Below are 17,901 nucleotides of genomic sequence, written 5' to 3'. Positions count from 1 at the left end.
TTTGTTGTTGCTGCTCTCGACTCTCCTTTAGCACGCAGCTTCACCACCAAAAGTGCTGGAGTGTAGCGACGGGGCCAGGCCCATTTCTGAGGGTGACCAAGGTCCTGGCATCAGTTCCATTACGGGACAAAAATGAATATCCCGGTAGTCAAATTCGCGCGCCCGCGGGCCCGCTGGGGTCCTAAGGGCGACCCGCTCCGCCCGCCCCGGAGAATCGCGATTTGTGCAAAATTTTCTCCTCAACGCCGCACTCAACGATCACCGCAAGCCAACATCATCTCTCCGGAGCGGCTTGCAGATGTTCCCGCTGAATTTTTTTTCTCTTCAGGAGACGTCCGCTCTAGAATGCACGCAGGGTGACTCCGCCCGCTGTGCCCAGACTTGCCCACAATTGCCAGACAGAGGTCATCTTACCAACGCTGGACTCCGGCGCCCATCAGAGAACGTTACGCGTTGTCGCGCTGCAGTCTGATCCTCTGTGAAGGACATTATGCATCTGTAGTACGAACCTCGCATCACCTGTTCCCTGTGCATTCACACATGCGACGTGCCATGTGGCTAGCTGTAGTCTCTCGCACTGCCTCCCCGACCTTGTGCTCCTCCATGGACTTATTCTGACCTGCACACGACGCCAGACAAGTTCACCCCAGACATACTTGCTCGACAGGCCGGACAACCGTGTAAACGGCCGGACCATGACGCCAAGGGAAGGATCCTCATTCTCGAGTGCTCTCCTTCTGCCGCAGCCCAAGTATCCAGGCACACCGTCCGTCCGCCCAATGGCACTCTTCACGGTGCCCGGTTCCGAACTGCTTCTTTGCTTCACCTCCTTCGAGAATTCCACTCACTTACGAATTCAGCCATCTACTCTGTCATCCATCCGCGGTCCATATGGTGTGTGTGAATTCGCGTTCACCATCCATTCAACAGTACTCACCATGCACCCTCCTTCTTTCGCTAGCGATATGTGCGCCTTAGGCAGGTGTCTTCCAGCTGCCATTACGAAGCTCCCTGAATAGTCCCCGTTGTGACCGGGAGATCTCACGCACTATGCTCTCCTTCCAGGTATCTCTCACGATTGGTGCCGCCTTTGGCGTCTGCTCCAGAGAGGAACCTGTTTTGCAGCCTGGTCCACTTGTGTATGCCCTCTGGTGTTAGGTTTTTCTCTGACAGGTTTTTTTCTGGCGTCGCCTCATCGTGAAGCAGCCACCCATGTCGTCGTCAACTGATCCGACCTACCCGTTAGGTGATCTCGTGATCATTGTCCACATTTATCATTCGCACCACCCCCACCACCATCCCTGTTGTCCTTTCCTCTTTATGGCATGACCACTCCGACCACCCGCACCTTGCCAGCATCTTCCTCCGGTATGACGGGCGGATAACCTCTGACCGTCAATCTGCGCAGTTCTCTTCTAGCATTCTCCCAGTGTCCTCTGCGAACGATCAAGTTTGCGGCGTTGGAGCCTGAAGCTGACTTACTGCCTTGTAGCCTTAGTCTGGCCTGCGCTCCATCGCTCCATTATCGAATCATTCGGCCTCTATTGCGCCAGGTCTCTCCAAGCCGCTCGAAGCCAACAATTGTATCCATCATGCCAAGTCTTCTGGAGCGCCCCTCTATATATACACCGCTGTCTCACACATTATGCAATCCCTCGCCGTCGCCGAGGTATTTGCTGTCACGCACGCCAGGAATACTCTTCCCTTCCTCGATGCGGTTAGCTCTTGGTACGTAAGTGCCGTGACGCTGCACTCACACGATCGCCATCTTTCTTCGGAGACGGCATCGTGGGGGCTACCGCTCGTTTGCTGCCTCTACTGACTTGCATTACAAACGCCTTTGTCAGAGGACAACGGCAGAGGCTCTCTCTTCGGCATTCCTCGGTGGTATGTCGCTCTGCACAAGGGCATCCACACAATGACTAGACGGGTACTGCTCGTTGCTTTCGTGTTACAATTGTTGGGTGGTGTGTTATTAATTCTTCGTGATGTGCTAACCTCGTCAAGACGTGGTGGATCGTTTCTTTTCTTCCTCTATCTCCCAAGATTCAGTTTGAGTCGTACCGGCACAGATTTGGTGTGCGCTATTTCCTGCGCAGAGCGTTCTTGGCATCCCTCCGAACGCATCATTGATTCACCGGTCAATTGCGAAGCTGTCGACCTCGGGAGTGGGCGCACGACCCTCAGGATCGACCTGGTGCACGATCTCTTTCCCCAGAGTATCACATCGATTGATGTCTGGGCGCACTCCACAGCCTTCACATCCATCCGGCGACGTGACATAGACCACGCTGCGTTCGACCGTCGTCCGCGTACGAGCGGTGGTTGTACCTAGCCATGTATTTGCTTCCGCGCACAGTGCACGGATCACAATGAATCCTCCTAGATCTGATGCATTGCCTATCTCGCGTGCGGTACGTTGTTGAATCATCACTCTCGCCAGTGCGTTGTTTAGTGTGTGCACAATGAGTTGAGCCTGCCCGTCGTTGAATCTCAGACAACGACCAGGTGTGCCTGCACGAACAAGTAATCGTGGTCATCCATCAGAACGATTTCTTGCCCCTTGCTTGCACCTAGCGTCTTCAGGCAGCTGCAGGCAGTTTCGGGATTCGGGATTGATATACCGGCTGCATGTTTGTCGCGCCCCGCCACCGGCAGCGTTGGTAGTAAAGATTGACCTGGTTTAGCCATATCGGTGCACTGCGTTCATCGATGAGGATGTTTCCGGCAAGCTTGATCTGTTTCCACTGATATCGCTGTATTTTCGATAGGCCGGGGCTCCGAGTTGTAGCAGCATTGCGGGGGCAGGCCGAGGCAAGCTGCGGGTGAACGGGAGTAGTTTTGCCGATTCCCCCCCACCAAGTGAGACATCCTCCGTCGGTATTTCGTCAGCTCGAAGTCAACTAGAGCCCACTCCGTTGAAACCACGATAATTCGCAACGACGACGGCAGTGGACTATTAATAGTAGTACAGGAAGGGACTTGCGCAGAATCGATTTTCACGTCGTCAGATAATTTGAATCAGAGATTGAATCCTTCGCGACTTGCCAAGCTGTGGTGATGACAGATAACGCGAAGTGACAACGACGTAATCCACTCAACACTTGTTCTAGCTTCCATCTGAGACCAAATTGGACAGCAAAATGTTTACGCATATATTATGACATTACTAGTACTATCCATGATTATTACGATGTCAGAAGGTCCATATCACTCCCATCCGCCGCCGCGCAGGGCAATTACTTCAAGGTCGCAAAACCGACAGCCGCCTTATCGAAAGAGAACGCGGTATACACATTCTTCATGAAGCTGCATGATATTCACTTTAGTAACGTCGGACAAAAGACTCATTCAGGTGTCACTCACCTATCACCGAGCAGCCACACGTTATTGCCCAATCCCAGATTCTGACCGCTCAGCGCACCGACACACTGCGTCGATCCAGTATGTGTCTGTCCAAGATTAAAACTATTACGCGAAGTCAGCAGCCGTCTTTAGTCGTGCAGTAAATAAAGACTCACTTGGCGGCGCTGATAGTCCAGCTCTTTCCGCCCCAGCTGAAGGAGACACTGGGCGTAGCGGTGCAAGGGAACTGATAATACCCGTAGGTGGAATCGTAAACCGAGGAGCCAGGCACACTTTTGTAGAACGTCTGCACTGCGCCCGGCGGCCCGTACATGATCGTCGTTCCGGAGTCGATAATCGTCTGGAAGTTGGAAACAATAGCCTTCGTTCCGAGGAGGATCTTGGCACCGGAGATCTGCCAGAAGCCAGAGCCCGTGACAGTGTGGTACTCGGGTGTGCCGCTGTAGAGGCTAGTGTCGGTGCCGCCGAGATAAAGCTCTGAACCGACTTGCGCAAGCTTGAAGCCGAAGACACCGGTTGTCACACTGCCCTGGCTCTTAGCAGTGTTGAAGAAAGGACTCTGACAACGAAGGGTTAATAATTTGCGTGTCTACCCGGGAAGGAGTTCCGTACCTGGCGCAAGCTCGATATCGAAGGGTATGCCATACCCAAAATTCCGTCGATAGGGTTAGACGAAAAGCTGTTGGACAGTGTGGTTACTGGTGAAAAATATTGGCCAGTGGCTTTTATGCCGGCGACAGTGACTGCCAGATTAGAATGTCAGTCCTAGTCAAAATATTGACACGCCTCTGACTGCTTACCTGTATCCGTAAAGACAGGTCCAGAGACTGTAGACCCATCGGCATACCCAATGGAAAATGTCCCGCTTTTGTGTACACTCGTCGTGGACAAAGCCGCATTGTACTTGTTCTTCGTACTACAGACTGTGCTCGTGCAGTTGGAAGATGGCACCCACAAATCCGAAGAGCCAGCTGAAATGACAGTCAGGTGAGTGATGCATACGCGGAAGACTGCATACTCACTGTCAAAGTCTATTGTGAACGTCTGTCCAGGTGTTCCAATGGAGATGAGGCCAGCCCAATCAAGGTCATTGGATTCATCTATGAGCGGTTCTTTCTGCCGCTTCTCGTGGTGAGGATATTCCCGGAAAGGTTGGATCTCGGCACCCTAAGGTCACGCCAATTATTATTAAGTAGGAGACGCTACGTTGTGAAACTTACTTCATTGAATGCACTCAGCCCTTCGTTGCGTTCAAGGTTAATCAAGTTCTGACGATGTTTACTGTCGTAGCAGAGTCGTCAGAGAGGTGAAGCAAAGAAGATATCAAGATCTCACTTGTGCGTTCGGATCGACTGCTGAATAGCCGACTCATGATCAAAGGTGCCGTCCTCTTTCGTCAAAGTATTGCGCTTGTGTATAGGTATCCGCGTGCCAGTGTCTTGGACGACGGGACTGGCAGACGTAACAATCGCGAGAGCGAGAGCGATAAAAGATGCTTTGGAGGACATGATGTGAATGTGATGTGAAATGCGATGGAAAACTTGATGAATTCAAAGAAAGGGTCGGACCGCTTATATGCATTTCTGGTGCCTCCTTGGCGGGTAGCGGAAAGCATGGTTTAGGCAGTTGTACGACGGGGTCGGCAAGTACAGACGGGAGGCTGTGCATTTTCGACGGCGCATCTATCCGTATCATCCGTTGCGGATGTCGATCCATCGAAACTCTGTCTGCGAACTTCGCCAAGGGAGAGTAAAACCAGTGCCCAATTGACTTTAGACGGTGTCCTCGCAGGAAAGAAAGATGGCCCATATACAATAGAGAAACATCAGTGCAAAGGAATAACAGAAGAGGTGAACCAGAGCGGCGGGATAGATATCCGAATTTGGACTGAGGCTCGGTATACGGAGTCGGACGTCGGGAGGCAGTCACGCCGTGACGACGCGCCCTTCCAGTCACATGATCGTTCCGCATTGATGATCGATCGCGTCGCCCGATTCAGATCGAAGCCACAGCCTAACACGACGGGCAATGATCTACCAATGCAGGTGGATTGCAGCAATAGAATTGTCTTAATGAACATTTGACTGTCCATCTGTGCTGAATGGGTGGACAAGGGTTTAACTGCAATGACTATCATAGAAGACAGTTTCACTAAACTCCAATCACCTTTCATGTATGGCAATTAGCCTGGTATTGCAGGCCAAATGTATCCTGTTGTCAGAAAAACTATATTTCAGGTAACCACTGGGATGCAAAGAAAGATGCCTTTAAGACAACTCACTCTCTGCTATCTGCATGTTGCGGCTTACCACTAGCTGTGGCATGCAGATAGCAGAGACTTGGAGTGAGTTGTCTTAAAAGCATCTTTCTGGGAATCCCAGTGACCACTCGAAATATAGTTTTTCTGACAATAGGATATGTTCTGCCTGAGACACAGGCTAATTGCCCTAATGAAAGGGGATCAGAGGATAGTAAAATTGTCCTCCAAATGGCTAGCCATTGCAATTAAACCTTTGTCCACCAATTCAGCACTGGTGTTGCCACAGCTTAGTTGTGACTAAGCAGCAAAATAAGACATGGCTCAATGAAGGGGTGCACTTTCTGAATGCCTATTATCAAGAGCTTATACTGGTAGTCCACATATTTGGTGTTTTATACTGTATGCTTCACAATCAGGTGACTACAAAAAAGTTAGTTACCTGTATAAGCTCTGGATAATAGACTTTCGGAAACTGCACCCCTTTTCTACTTAGCTATAAAATTCATTGAGCTATGTCTTATTTTTCTGCTTAGTTGCAACTTAGCTATGGCAACACTATTCAGCATGATGGACAGTCAATGTTGATTGAGGAGGTAACACAGCGTGCGGCCAGAAGAAAATCGTTGTAAATATCCTCCGGCGGACTACCATCGTCGTGACAGAAGGTGGTGAAGTGAAGGGAATAATGCCCGCACAAACTCCGCAAGGGACAGTTGGCGAATGAGTCGTTAGACGGCGTGAAACAGGCTCAAAATCGGGCACGAACGGTGAGTGATGCAGCTAGCGCTAGCAATAGGTCATGTAAATGTCCAAACTATCAGCGGTGTAGCATTTAATACAATTACCGCTCATGGGATCCTCAGGATCATGACCGCAGAGTCGGATGATGCTTGGGAGTAAACAAGATATGTGGGACACATCAATTCTTTCTCCTCTTCGCCTTCTTTTTCTCCTTTCCTTCGACCTCCTCATCCTCGACGTCTTCGGGTACATCCACCGTTGCTGGCCCAATAGGTGCAACATTAATCACCGGGGTAGTCGATGTCACAGCATTCCCATTCGGTGCAGCCTTGGGAGCGTCACTGGCTGAATTGTCTTCGGGCTCATCGCTCCAGGCCCATGCTTGCTTGAGGTCACCTTCAACGGCAGCAGTCACAAAAAACGAGATTATGCCAGCAGGGCTAATCATGGAGTTAGCTGTAGACTGGGCGGACTTAGTTCGAGTATAAACACCTGAGGTACAGAAGGGCTGGTTGAGCCACCCTGAAATAATGCATCACGAACATCGTGGTGAACAAGCCTGCAACGTAAGCGAACAAAGCTGAATTGAAGTAGGGCGTCTTGAGGCGACTTCGCGGAGATGCCTCTGAATGGCGATGATGATCGTAGCGGAGAGCCAACGCGACAAACAGCCCTGGTATGACGATGTCACCCAAGCCTAGCATTGTGAAACCCCTGGTTGTGGCGAAGGATAGGGACTTGGGCCACAGCACTTTGATAGGAATGTCGAGCGATGTTGCGACTTTCACCATCTAAAGATATTTCGAGGTGAGAAATGACGACACTCACGAATGCTTCTCGCAGCTCGGAACTAACCACTTCTGTTCCGAAAACCCACCACACGTCGTAGAGGAAGAGACCAGATAGCAACGCACAACCAGCTTTGAACGAATCGAGTTTCAATAATGATATTGCGTTGTGCGAGAATGAAAGAGCGAGAACGTCAGTGAGCAGAGCAGATTTACGGGTAGTACTTGGTCCGAAGGTATACAGAATGGAAGGTATGGCGCCAAGCGGGGCGATATACCATGAGGGAGTCCTCATGGAAATGGATATAACCTCTGTTGGTGCGTTAGTTACAACAGTGGCTTGTCGTGGGAGACATAGCTGGCCTTTGGGTCCCTTCAGGAAGAGTATTTGGAGCTTATCAAACTTTTTCCAGCGTTGCGCGCCTAAGGTGAACTTGGCCAACGAGACCAAAGACTGAGGTGCAATCGAATGAATCTGAAGGCAACTGGCAGAGTATGATATCTACCTTGCTGACACTCCCAACACCAGTTACAGTAAAATACCACTGCAGCAACCAGTTGATCCATTCTTCTCCATAAAACTTCACGACGAGGTATAGCCCGAATAGTACTGCGGACCCCAGCTGTGTAAGGTGAACGACGTCGTTCCGACAGAGTGTAGAACTGTAAGTCTCACAATTGGGAAGAGATAGACATCTGCGGAGGACAGCCTTTCTGGGATTTCCTCTTCCTCCTCATCGTCCGTGGATTTATCTGCCACTGGCTGTCCGGGCTTCGACTTCCGCGCCTAGGTGCTAGCGGTTTTATATATTCAGCGGGAGACACGCATGGAGTGGGAAACTGACGGTCAACGAGCCATAGGAGCCTGCACATATAGAGCATGTAGCGAGAGTGAGGAGACCGGCGTAAGAAGAGAGGAGGTCCCAGTCGGTCATAGCAAGGTCGCGGTTGCGTGCGTCACGCGGTGGCGCGCAGAACCGCGTCGGTTTGCGACTGTTTGGTGCATCAACTCATGTGCCCCGGTCGGGCGTCTGTCAGAAAATCCCTCTCCCGGACACGTTCACTAGCCAGGGAATCTCCGTTTTTTATGTCTTCCGCATTTCTTGGTATGTGTAGACATGTCAATGTTATTACGTGTCATTATATCTTACTCATGAACTACGCTGACACCCGTACAGCCAATGGCAGGCGAATTCGGAATGCACCCCGTGAATTCCGAATTGTCGACCTGCATATATTGGCTGACTCGGAGCTCCTCATGGCCTTCACCATCAACCCCCTTTCTCTTCCAAACCAAGCAAGGTTCATTTAACCGGCCCCGCTTTCTTTCTTCCCCTCTTTGAGCAAACCCTGAGCATGCAAACCCCTCTCATACTGCCTTACGTGCAGTGGAAGAGCTGGAGAGAACGGATTCGGTAATATCTGTCTGTAGATGCTAGAAATTTTGATATCCTGACCATAGTGCAATCGTGCAGAAATTTTACTCCAGCGTGGCATGCGGTCATCATGGGTACTGGTGTCGTTTCTGCTCTCCTGCACAACTTTCCATACGGTTCGGACAGGGAGCCTCTTCGCGTTGCGGCTGCCTCCTTCTTCCTCTTGAACTTAGTCCTTTTTGTGTTTGTTTGTGCCTGCACCGTCGCGCGGTACTTCGTGTTTCCACAGGTCAGTCCGCCAGTGTGGGCCACATGTACCTCGAGTAACCCCGTCTCGTTGCAGACTTGGCCCCTCATGCTTGCGCATCCTTCTCAGAGTCTTTTCCTTGGTTGTTTTCCAATGGGTGTAACCACTCTGATCAACGCTGGCCTGGTATGCCTACAGTCCAGTATTTCCATTATATTCTCGCTGATAACCTTGTAGAATCTGCACCAAGATTGGGGTTTCGGAGGAAATGGGTTTCTGTACTTCCTCTGGGGCTGCTGGTGGCTCGACTCTGCCATATCCTACCTCACAGCGTTTGGAATGCTCTACGTAATGTAAGGGTATATTTTTGACAGACATTTCAGGCAGCTATCTTACCTGCAGAATAGGTCCGTCCGACAGGAACACTCGACGACCAATATGGCAGCTGTCTGGCTTCTGCCATTCGTTACTCTTGTCGTCGCGTCATCTACCGGCGGTCTCCTTGCGAATGCACTTCGGTCCCATTCTACAACACTGGCCCTGCTCACCGTAGGGATCGATTTCGTCATGGTCTCGACAGGTCTTTCATTTGCACTCATGATCATCACCGTCTACCTTCTCCGCCTGATCCTTCATGGAATCCCTGACCGTTCACTCATCCTGTCAGCTTTCATTATCATTGGGCCACTCGGACAAGGCGGATACTCTCTCCTAGTCAATGGGCAGAGTCTCTCAGAGCTTCTGCCATTGCATAACTTCGGCAATTTTCCTGAGGCACCGCTTGCAGGGCAAATACTATTTGCAAGTTGTTTTTGCGGCGCCTACGTTCTGTGGTCCATGGGCGTTGCATGGATCTTGGTCGCCTGCTCGTCAGTGTTTTACGTTGTGCAGCGCGGGGCTGTGCCGTTCTCTTTGGGTTATTGGGGTCTTGTCTTCCCCAACGGCGTCTTTGCTCTGCTGTCAGTGGAGCTCGGCGTTATCCTCAATAGTCCATTCTTCCACGCCTTTGGAACGCTTTGGTCAGGTAGCGTCAAATTTTCGCGTCTCTTACCGACAGCGCTGACCTGCCCTATAGTTGTGGCTTTTGCCCTCTGGCTGTTTATCTTTTTGCGGAGCGTTCCGTCGTTCATAGATGGATCGATGTTCCTGGCACCTTGCCTCAAGAACAATACCATCGCGATGATTTCTGTTGATGAAGAGAGCAAGGTTATCGACTGAGCTTCTGTTGTCCTTGCTAACACTTTCCCTTTCTCTTGAAGTCATGATTACGATTACCTATATCCTAACGCTAAATATACCGCTGCATAACTCCTGTACGTAGACATGTACGTAGACACTGCAAACTGGACAGGGTTTGCTAAGAGTTCTGCCTTCTGCGTTCTACAGTATCATGAGGTGTTCCTACTCACCTGCTATAAGAGGACGCGGATCGCCATATTAAGCGTGGCAGTCGTGTCATTTACAATACTGCAGTGTATCACACGTATAGACAGACTCTCACGACTTGCTCAACCTGACTGCGCCGCTGCCCCATGCCAGACCGTTCCGAGTACCAGCCGCTGGTACAGAGCATTGACGAGGAGGAAACAGATGTTGTCGAGGGTCTCTCACCCTTACCGCAGGCGCGGTTAGCGCGGGCGCACCGTCCCGGAAACATCGACCTCGGCAAGCTGGACAGCGCGTTTAAGAGGTATGTCGACATGCCATTTCTTGGGATGTGCCGCTAATGAGAGACGTGAGGTGGACGGAGTCTATTGCGCAAAAAGTGAAGCGGAAGAGGAAGGTGGAGCACTATTCACGGAAGCCGATATGGCACAGTGTATTTGGCCCTCCCATCACTGCTTTCCCCGTTGAGAATGGCCCAGTAAGCTCGGATATTTTTATATTTGACAGGCTGGTGCTAAAACTGCGGGCGCAGGTGAAGACTCTCGACCACAAGCCTCCAATGGCACAGGAAGACTACGACATGTGAGCTTTCGATGTGCATGGTGCTGCGCGCAGCTGATTGACGGGAAAAGACTCATTCAAGCAGTTCGCGATGCTATTTCGGACGGTATACACCCAAAAATGATTTCCAAGGGATCGTCAGGTTCGTACTTTGCCCGGGCGAAGATCGACGGACATGTGCAGACGGTTGCGTGAGCCTCCTCAGCATGTTTGCTACTGGGTAAGTTACTAAAGTATGGAGGGCACAGAGTGTTCAAACCGAAGGATGAGGAGCCATATGGGCGACTGAACCCGAAGGCAGGTCGTCTGTGGAAAGTGTAGTGTGTCAACTGAGTGCCCCACATTAGACCACGAAATGGCTTCACAGACAATTCAAATGGATCATACCCTTTGGCCGAGCTTGCCTCATACCTAACCTCAGGTGGGCGAATTTGGGGATTGCTTTGCAGAACCCTAGTTCATCTTTTCTTCAGCTATATATCCGAAGCCGCTGCATCACTACTGGACGAACGACTAGAGCTGTACATAGTGCCTCGAACACAACTTGTATCTTTGTCGAGTCCGGTACGTGTTATTGAGCTCCGTGCCATACCATGCCTGACGTTTGCGCAAGGCGTTTTTCTACGACTGGATAGACAGGAATGCAGCAAAGAAGGGGAAGCCACTACCAGACAAGATTGGGAGCATGCAGTATTTCCTTCATGGGTACACCGGTATGACATGCTGCCACGGAACCACCGGTCCCCCTCTGACATCATCACAGATGCTTCTGACTTCCTCCGAAAATACCCATGGCCGGGTCGCGCCATTTCGGACACATTCGATGATTCGAGCCACCGGAGAGGTATTTTCAGCAAGAAGTTCCTTTCTACACTGAAAATAATCTGCGGCAAGACGGGAGAAGAAGAGGACATGTATGACGAGGATGACCGGGAAGACGAGCGCGTCCTCTTCGACGTTACCGAAACTCGCACCGGTCAGCCTTTCTACTGGAGTCCAGCTCTGCAGGACAACTTCCGTGAAGAACTAGAGAAGTACGTCGTTTTAATTTCCGCTCTTCAGATGTCCAGTTGATATTGCACTCTACAGACTCGTCATTTTGGGTATGAGTTCTCTAGGTTTCATTGACACATTCTCTCACGGTGCTTTGCAGACTATCTTATGCTCAATACCGATCGCGGGGCTGACAACTACATGATCAAATACTGTGAATTTGATCATGGGAAGTCCTTGGTTGACGTCGCGCCCGGCCGGATATCACGATTGGAAATGCCCATGATGACAGAGCTGCGGCGCACCGACTCATCGAGCGGTTCGTCGCAGATGGACGCCGTACCATCAATGATGCCGACGTCAACTCAGTATGGATATTCGAATCCTCATGTCCCTTACACCCGACAGCCTCACATTCACATAGCTGCGATTGACAACTCGCTGTCGTTCCCTCATGAGCACCCTCGCGGTTGGCGTTCGTACACCTATGGGTGGCTCTACCTCCCGGTCACCATTATCGGACGTCCGTTCAGCCAGAAGACTCGTGATCACTTCCTTCCGCTACTGACTTCAAAAGAGTGGTGGACTGAAACGACGTTTCAGCTACGGAAGTTGTTCGCAGTAGATCCTGACTTCCATCCTAAGATGTTCAGTGTGAGATGGCTCAGTCTCAGTCTCCCTACGAGTTGCTCACCAGAATGCAGAGACAATTGGCGGTGGTTAAGGGTCAAGCTTGGAATATAGTGCAGTCGCTCAAACACTCTGTGAGTTGACGTGCGTAGCATACCTGTTGAAACCAGGCTCATTTCATTCTTACAGGATGAAGGTGATATTCGTTTTACTTGCTCTGAATCCATGCTCATATTTTGTAGGACCTTTGGAACTCACACGGCGCACGAAAGTGCTGGTGTGGGACGACGAAGTGGAAGTCACGGAGGAAATGCTCCCAGACCTGCCTAGCGGTGGCCCGCACTCCCCACACCCCGCATCATCACCACAAGCGTCAGTAAACACTGTGCCTCTGCCCCACGTAAAGCGCACGCGTAGCCAGAGTACCTCTGATTTCCCTCCACCAACTCACCGCTCGTCGACGGAATTCAGCGGCGTCTCACGTCCTGTCTCGTTTTCTGCTAAATTCTCCCGCGTACATCCCGCAACCACAGGTGTTACTGTACTCGAGCATATGGAGCGGTTAGATGCGGTCGAGGCAGGTCTAAAGCGTCTGGCGGTAGACGACACTGATGAGGAAGATGACGGGCAGGAGGTGGATGTAGGAGAGGTATCAAGACTTGAACCATCCACGTCTGGGTCTGCGTCGACCTCGCAGGAACGTGGTGGAGCAGCTACAACAGGGATGCTGTCACCTGTGGCGCCGTCCGAGCGACTCCCAGCCGTGCTTGAGGACGCTATGTCATCGTCTATCACGGAGGAAGACGTCGTAGCGATGTCCAAGTCGATGTCGCACATGGAAACATCACCCTCAGCGGGAGGTGGGCATTGGACAAGTTTCAATGACCCCCAAGTGGCACGACGGAGCTTGGATTGGATGCGTACAGATCCACCCGAAAGTCCTAAGCAGCGGACAGCGATTATGGAGGTAAGATACGAAGGATTCTGTATTCGTGCAGAGAGCTGACCATTACCGTTGCAGCGACTTGAGACTGTCGACACGAAGCCATTCTTTTCCTGCTGGTAGGAACACTTCGCGTTACAGACAATGCTTGTAGATGGTCAGGGTGTAATATAGCATGAGACCTTAGTGTACAACTTCGCTGTGGTCGGCGCAGCGCGCAACCGGATTTTGTAACTTGTAATATCAATCCATATTATGGAACAGCGACTCCTCAATCCCCTTCGGTCATCAGCCATTGCGCAAAGTCATCAAGACGTTTTTTCTCGCTCTCGTCTTCACCCACGAAGGACTCATCAGTGGTCCGCTTAAAGCGCTGCTTGCCTGCATAAAGCGAGGCTTCGACGCGACGACCAGCGAAGAAACGACCGTTCATTTTCTGCAGACAAGTGTGAGCCCAGACGTCAACTATAATCGATTGATTTGCTCACCATTACACAGGCTTGTGCGCTGAGGGGGTCACGGAACTTGACAGACATAATGCCATCGGGCTCCTTCTGCAAGACGACTCGATTGATAAGTATGCGTACGTGATGAACGCGAAGACACGCACATCATACAACACCACGTTAGTAACTTCACCCAGTGTTGAGCACTCTTCCCGGACATCTTCCTTCAGGTCCAGCAACAAGGACGCGTCTTGCTCGAGTTCATCCAGCGTAAACATGTATTTAAGCACCACTACGCGGTTGTTCTTGTTTGTCGCGTTGGCCTTATCCTCTTCTGTTATATGTGGCCCAAATCCGTCTTCGTCGTCCCACTCACCCAGCTTCCTGTAAAGCACCATCAGACAACGCCCAGTAAGCAGTGAGCAGAGTGGAACGCACTTCTGCATCTTCCCGATCCGTCGGGATGCTCTCTTCTTGTCCGTAACAGTCTTCCGTGGCTTTGCCTCTCCGCCTTCTGCAGCTCCCTTCTCATGTTTGTGTCCGAACTCTGCACGCTGTACTTTCATCCGTGTACTCGCGTTGCCAATCCTGAGCTCGGTGTCATCCAGGAGGCTAACTGCGAGATTCACCGAGTCTTCCTTGAAATACACGACGAGTGCTTCACCGCTGAACGTGCCATCCTCTCGTGCATACATTTTCACCTTCGGGTGCCCGTCGTCGTCCTCCTCGATCAACCCGAAGCGTGAGAAGCACTCCACCAATTCGTCTGCTTCTGTGTCAAGGGGAAGGCTTGTCACGTATACCGCGGTGTTCTTCGACTTCCGCTCAGGCGGAGCTGCTCCATTATCTTTGGAGGACAAGGCGGCACCCTTCTTGCTACGCTTGATGGAGGACCCGGAGGGTTGGCCCACTGTGCTGGAGGTGTAGTCTTCGGGCTCCTTCCGCTTTTTGGCCGTGCGGGCAAGGACAGGGGCGGCGGGTGTCTGTGTTTGCAGGCACGAAGGATATCGGGTAGGGCACGCAGAGAGGCGGGGGTGCAGGTCAGCGGGGCCATCAGAGAAGAATAGCCCTGCTCGTAGAATACCCAGTACGATCACGTACCTCCTCGTCGACCCCCGCGACCGAATATGCTGCTTGCTGAGCTTTCACGAGGTCCTCGTCGACCTACCACAGACACGTGTATCTCAGTGGATATCCTGCATTTCGAATATGTTCGTGAGAAGGGTTTACCAGGGGTAGCCATGCTCCCTTCGCAGCATCATACTCCAACTCTGTCCCATCGTCGTTCTCCAGTCGCCATGCCCCTGCGGCACGGTCAAAGTGCACACGGGGGTCATCGGCAAAGGCGGCGGCTTGCTCTGCGGCTGTAGAACCCGCGACAGCGGCCGGCGGTGCCGCAGAATTTGGCTCGGACGTCGACATGGTTGCGGTACGCGCTAGGTGCTATTTGGCGATATTTGTCGCACCCCGTCACCGTTGTGGGCGACGATGTCAGGGAAACCAAAGAGTGGACGTGATGAACAACGGCTATGTACAAGATTCAGATATCCGTCCGTCGGCATCACACATGTCGCAGTACAAGCGACGCGTTTCACGAAAATATGCATCCAAGTAGCAACTGCGCGCATGCCATCCAAACTTAACTCGCAAATTATTCCATCTACATTCGCATACGTCTACTTGTAGAGTAGCATGGGAAAGTATGCGTTGGAATCGTGAGGTGCATCTTGCGTACGCACGGGCGTCCAGCGCTTGAACGCAGTGGGCAACTTGGGCGGAAGCTTAGATTCAGAGTATGCCTTGCGCGCGGATATAATGGTCGCGATCGCCACAGTGAGGTCGACGGGCTCTGGGGTTGTCACAGGAACTGACGTCTTGTCCGCCTGCTCACCTTCAGCTGGCGCGGTGACACTGTCGCGTCGCGGGATCAGGAGCGGTGGAGGAGAAGGTCAGGTGCCGGACGTACGCTTGCTGGGCCTCGGAATGCTGGATGAGCAGCGAGGAGAGTTCAGTCTGAGTGACGACAGAGAGCCGGGGGTATGCGCGCCGCACGTCGCGTTTCCAGTACGGATTCTGCGCCGGATCGGAAGCTGAGCGTATGTGAGCACGGAAACAACAGTTCAGCAGATATGAATGACAAACCTTTGGTGGCAGGGGTGGAATACTCCTCTGGACGAGAGCCTGGCTGGGGGTAGCGGTTCAGACTGACGACAGGTATGCCGCTGGAAATCTCAGGATTGACGACGACGGCATCCCCTACGAATGTGTTAGTGATGATAGCAATTCAAAGCATGGGTCACGCACTAAATTTCTTCCAGAAACCCTTCGGGCTGAGATGATAGAGTGTGTGGTCGGCGGCCTTGCGAGTGGCCATGGCTGTCGATGCTGAGATGCTCGGCTGCGTTCGCTGAACTCAAGTGGCAAGTCACATGGCCCCTTCTTCACAGCGTCGACGTCGGCAAACACTTGCTTTCGTTCTCCCATCTACCGCTGGCCATGCGCTGACACATTGTCTGAGGTTCTCTCTATTTATGCCGCTCCCGGTGGCCGTGCGCTTTCCACGAAACGTGCAACTCAAGGCCTTGTTTGACACACTGGCGTCGCAACGTTAATTTGGTTGATTTCACTGCGGTTATTCCGACATCTTTTTCTCTCTTGCTCTCCGTTCGCCGGAGTGAATCTCAGATACTGGTTTTTGCCTCGCAGGCACGCTGGTATATCCCATATTGTCGAACGGTGCGACTGGTGGCCGGTGATTTCCTCGCGTCGGCATTCATGACTCAGTCTAGCTAATCTGTGCTGTGAGGATCGCGCAATCTCGGACTCGTCGTCACACAACTGCACGCCATCTATTCATCTCGGCCTCTTGCGATGTTGTTTTGTCCAAATTGGCGACGTTGCTACTTTAAGGGCATGCTGTCGATTCTGACAATTCGGAATTCCTCAGACTGACGAAATCGCACGTCTGGAGATATATAAGTCGTCGAACTATGTAGGTCGAATATTCAACCCCTCCTCGCAGACTTCAGATCGCGGTCTCTGTTGCGCACTAGAGGCACTGATTCTTCCAATGGCTCAAGCTGCTGTTGCTTCTTACGTCCCCGTCGAGAATGCATATTCGGCCGCTGCATTCACTGCACGGGACTCTACTCTTCTTGTGCACAAGACCGTCAAATCAAGTCACACCGTCCCATCTGCAAGAGATACTCCCCCTTCCCTTCAGGCTGATCCTCACCAGCTCCCGACCTTCTCCCGGAGCACTTCGCCCATTCTATACCTGCCTCCTCTTCTGTCCTCTCTCCCGCGCGGATACCCACAACCAAGCCTGCCCTCTGCACCTCGAGTCACACCGCTCTCCAGTGCCGCGCGTCTTCCTTCCATCGACAGCGCATCGCTTGCTCTCCACCGCGCACTACATCACTTCCGTGCGGTGACGCCCGAGTATTCGAGCATCCCGTATGCGGAGGCCTTCAACTGGGGCGAACTCGAGCTCCCGGAAGAGGAAGAGCGCGAATGGTACTGCGTCGCGTTCCGCAGCAAACGGCGCGAAAGCAGCGACGGTGGGCGTAAGTACTCAGGTATTTGAGTTGGGTTCACACGAAGTCTGATGACGGCTCTTCAGCGCTGTATGAAGCGGACAAGAAAGCCCACGAAGAGGCTGTGCAGAATGGAGGAGTGAGCCCACTATTGCCTTGATTCTTCCACAGCGAGTAGTACTTACACTGTCCCTCTAGCTCATCCTGTATTGGTACGGGACACCACACCCGGAGACTGGTGTGAATCTCGCGACGTGCATCTGGCAGTCGCGTGCTCATGCTGCTGCAGCAAACTCGCGCCCTCACCACGTCCGTGCGATGCGCCTCGCGGCGATATTTTACGAGCGGTACGAGCTCGAACGCTACTGTCTCTTAAAAGTTCGTGGACAGCGTGGTGTTGAGGTCACACCGTTCGTGGGCGGAAGCGTTGAGCGCTTGAAGACTGGCGTATAATCTGTTTTTTTCTATCTCCGTCGGGTCATTCTGTTCTTGTCCTTGCTGTCGTTATATAGTCCCGCTGTTTGCATGTCTCGTCTTGATACCGTACATATATTCGTCATATTAGAATGTGGTTCGTAGTACCGACTGTATATGCATCTAGCTCTTACGTTTGCTGATACCATACGCA

General features: G+C 51.9%; 8 protein-coding genes across 8 annotated transcripts; 4 read left to right on the top strand and 4 right to left on the bottom strand.

The window, feature by feature from the left end:
• Positions 1 to 695: 695 nt before the first annotated feature.
• SCP_0309290 (hypothetical protein) lies at positions 696 to 978 on the top strand (the record flags this gene model as incomplete). Its single annotated transcript, XM_027756314.1, has 2 exons — positions 696 to 894; positions 962 to 978. The coding sequence occupies 2 exons, from the start codon at positions 696 to 698 to the stop codon at positions 976 to 978; spliced, it is 216 nt and encodes a 71-aa protein (XP_027612115.1).
• A 2,261-nt stretch (positions 979 to 3,239) lies between these two features.
• SCP_0309280 (Aspartic protease) lies at positions 3,240 to 4,874 on the bottom strand (the record flags this gene model as incomplete). The annotated part of the gene is made up of 8 exons (XM_027756313.1): positions 3,240 to 3,309; positions 3,367 to 3,468; positions 3,522 to 3,925; positions 3,979 to 4,109; positions 4,167 to 4,337; positions 4,389 to 4,533; positions 4,587 to 4,647; positions 4,702 to 4,874. The coding sequence occupies 8 exons, from the start codon at positions 4,872 to 4,874 to the stop codon at positions 3,240 to 3,242; spliced, it is 1,257 nt and encodes a 418-aa protein (XP_027612114.1).
• Positions 4,875 to 6,545: 1,671 nt separating this feature from the next.
• SCP_0309270 (Probable intramembrane protease) lies at positions 6,546 to 8,090 on the bottom strand (the record flags this gene model as incomplete). Its single annotated transcript, XM_027756312.1, has 7 exons — positions 6,546 to 6,807; positions 6,860 to 7,158; positions 7,223 to 7,467; positions 7,519 to 7,609; positions 7,662 to 7,778; positions 7,832 to 7,942; positions 8,001 to 8,090. 7 exons carry the CDS (start codon positions 8,088 to 8,090, stop codon positions 6,546 to 6,548), a joined length of 1,215 nt encoding a protein of 404 aa, XP_027612113.1.
• A 421-nt stretch (positions 8,091 to 8,511) lies between these two features.
• Positions 8,512 to 9,996, top strand: SCP_0309260 (Sulfite efflux pump SSU1; the record flags this gene model as incomplete). The annotated part of the gene is made up of 6 exons (XM_027756311.1): positions 8,512 to 8,570; positions 8,631 to 8,820; positions 8,875 to 8,964; positions 9,016 to 9,131; positions 9,186 to 9,802; positions 9,854 to 9,996. 6 exons carry the CDS (start codon positions 8,512 to 8,514, stop codon positions 9,994 to 9,996), a joined length of 1,215 nt encoding a protein of 404 aa, XP_027612112.1.
• Positions 9,997 to 10,310: 314 nt separating this feature from the next.
• Positions 10,311 to 13,414, top strand: SCP_0309250 (Phosphatidylinositol 4-kinase lsb6; the record flags this gene model as incomplete). Its single annotated transcript, XM_027756310.1, has 15 exons — positions 10,311 to 10,468; positions 10,519 to 10,642; positions 10,697 to 10,746; positions 10,797 to 10,916; positions 10,974 to 11,022; positions 11,073 to 11,146; positions 11,199 to 11,289; positions 11,339 to 11,438; positions 11,489 to 11,759; positions 11,815 to 11,828; positions 11,879 to 12,372; positions 12,423 to 12,482; positions 12,538 to 12,544; positions 12,591 to 13,315; positions 13,370 to 13,414. 15 exons carry the CDS (start codon positions 10,311 to 10,313, stop codon positions 13,412 to 13,414), a joined length of 2,382 nt encoding a protein of 793 aa, XP_027612111.1.
• Positions 13,415 to 13,562: 148 nt separating this feature from the next.
• Positions 13,563 to 15,159, bottom strand: SCP_0309240 (Splicing factor U2AF-associated protein; the record flags this gene model as incomplete). Its single annotated transcript, XM_027756309.1, has 6 exons — positions 13,563 to 13,727; positions 13,780 to 13,845; positions 13,902 to 14,121; positions 14,176 to 14,720; positions 14,839 to 14,901; positions 14,968 to 15,159. The coding sequence occupies 6 exons, from the start codon at positions 15,157 to 15,159 to the stop codon at positions 13,563 to 13,565; spliced, it is 1,251 nt and encodes a 416-aa protein (XP_027612110.1).
• A 254-nt stretch (positions 15,160 to 15,413) lies between these two features.
• On the bottom strand, positions 15,414 to 16,111 carry SCP_0309230 (hypothetical protein; the record flags this gene model as incomplete). The annotated part of the gene is made up of 4 exons (XM_027756308.1): positions 15,414 to 15,648; positions 15,704 to 15,827; positions 15,880 to 15,993; positions 16,042 to 16,111. The coding sequence occupies 4 exons, from the start codon at positions 16,109 to 16,111 to the stop codon at positions 15,414 to 15,416; spliced, it is 543 nt and encodes a 180-aa protein (XP_027612109.1).
• Positions 16,112 to 16,807: 696 nt separating this feature from the next.
• On the top strand, positions 16,808 to 17,726 carry SCP_0309220 (hypothetical protein; the record flags this gene model as incomplete). The annotated part of the gene is made up of 3 exons (XM_027756307.1): positions 16,808 to 17,303; positions 17,360 to 17,412; positions 17,472 to 17,726. The coding sequence occupies 3 exons, from the start codon at positions 16,808 to 16,810 to the stop codon at positions 17,724 to 17,726; spliced, it is 804 nt and encodes a 267-aa protein (XP_027612108.1).
• Positions 17,727 to 17,901: the final 175 nt, after the last annotated feature.

This window comes from Sparassis crispa (genome assembly GCF_003851025.1).
Source record: "Sparassis crispa DNA, contig_000002F, whole genome shotgun sequence".
In the NCBI taxonomy this organism is placed as follows: domain Eukaryota; kingdom Fungi; phylum Basidiomycota; class Agaricomycetes; order Polyporales; family Sparassidaceae; genus Sparassis; species Sparassis crispa.
Note: the sequence above shows the minus strand (reverse complement) of the source record. Positions and strands in the feature narration are given on the sequence as shown.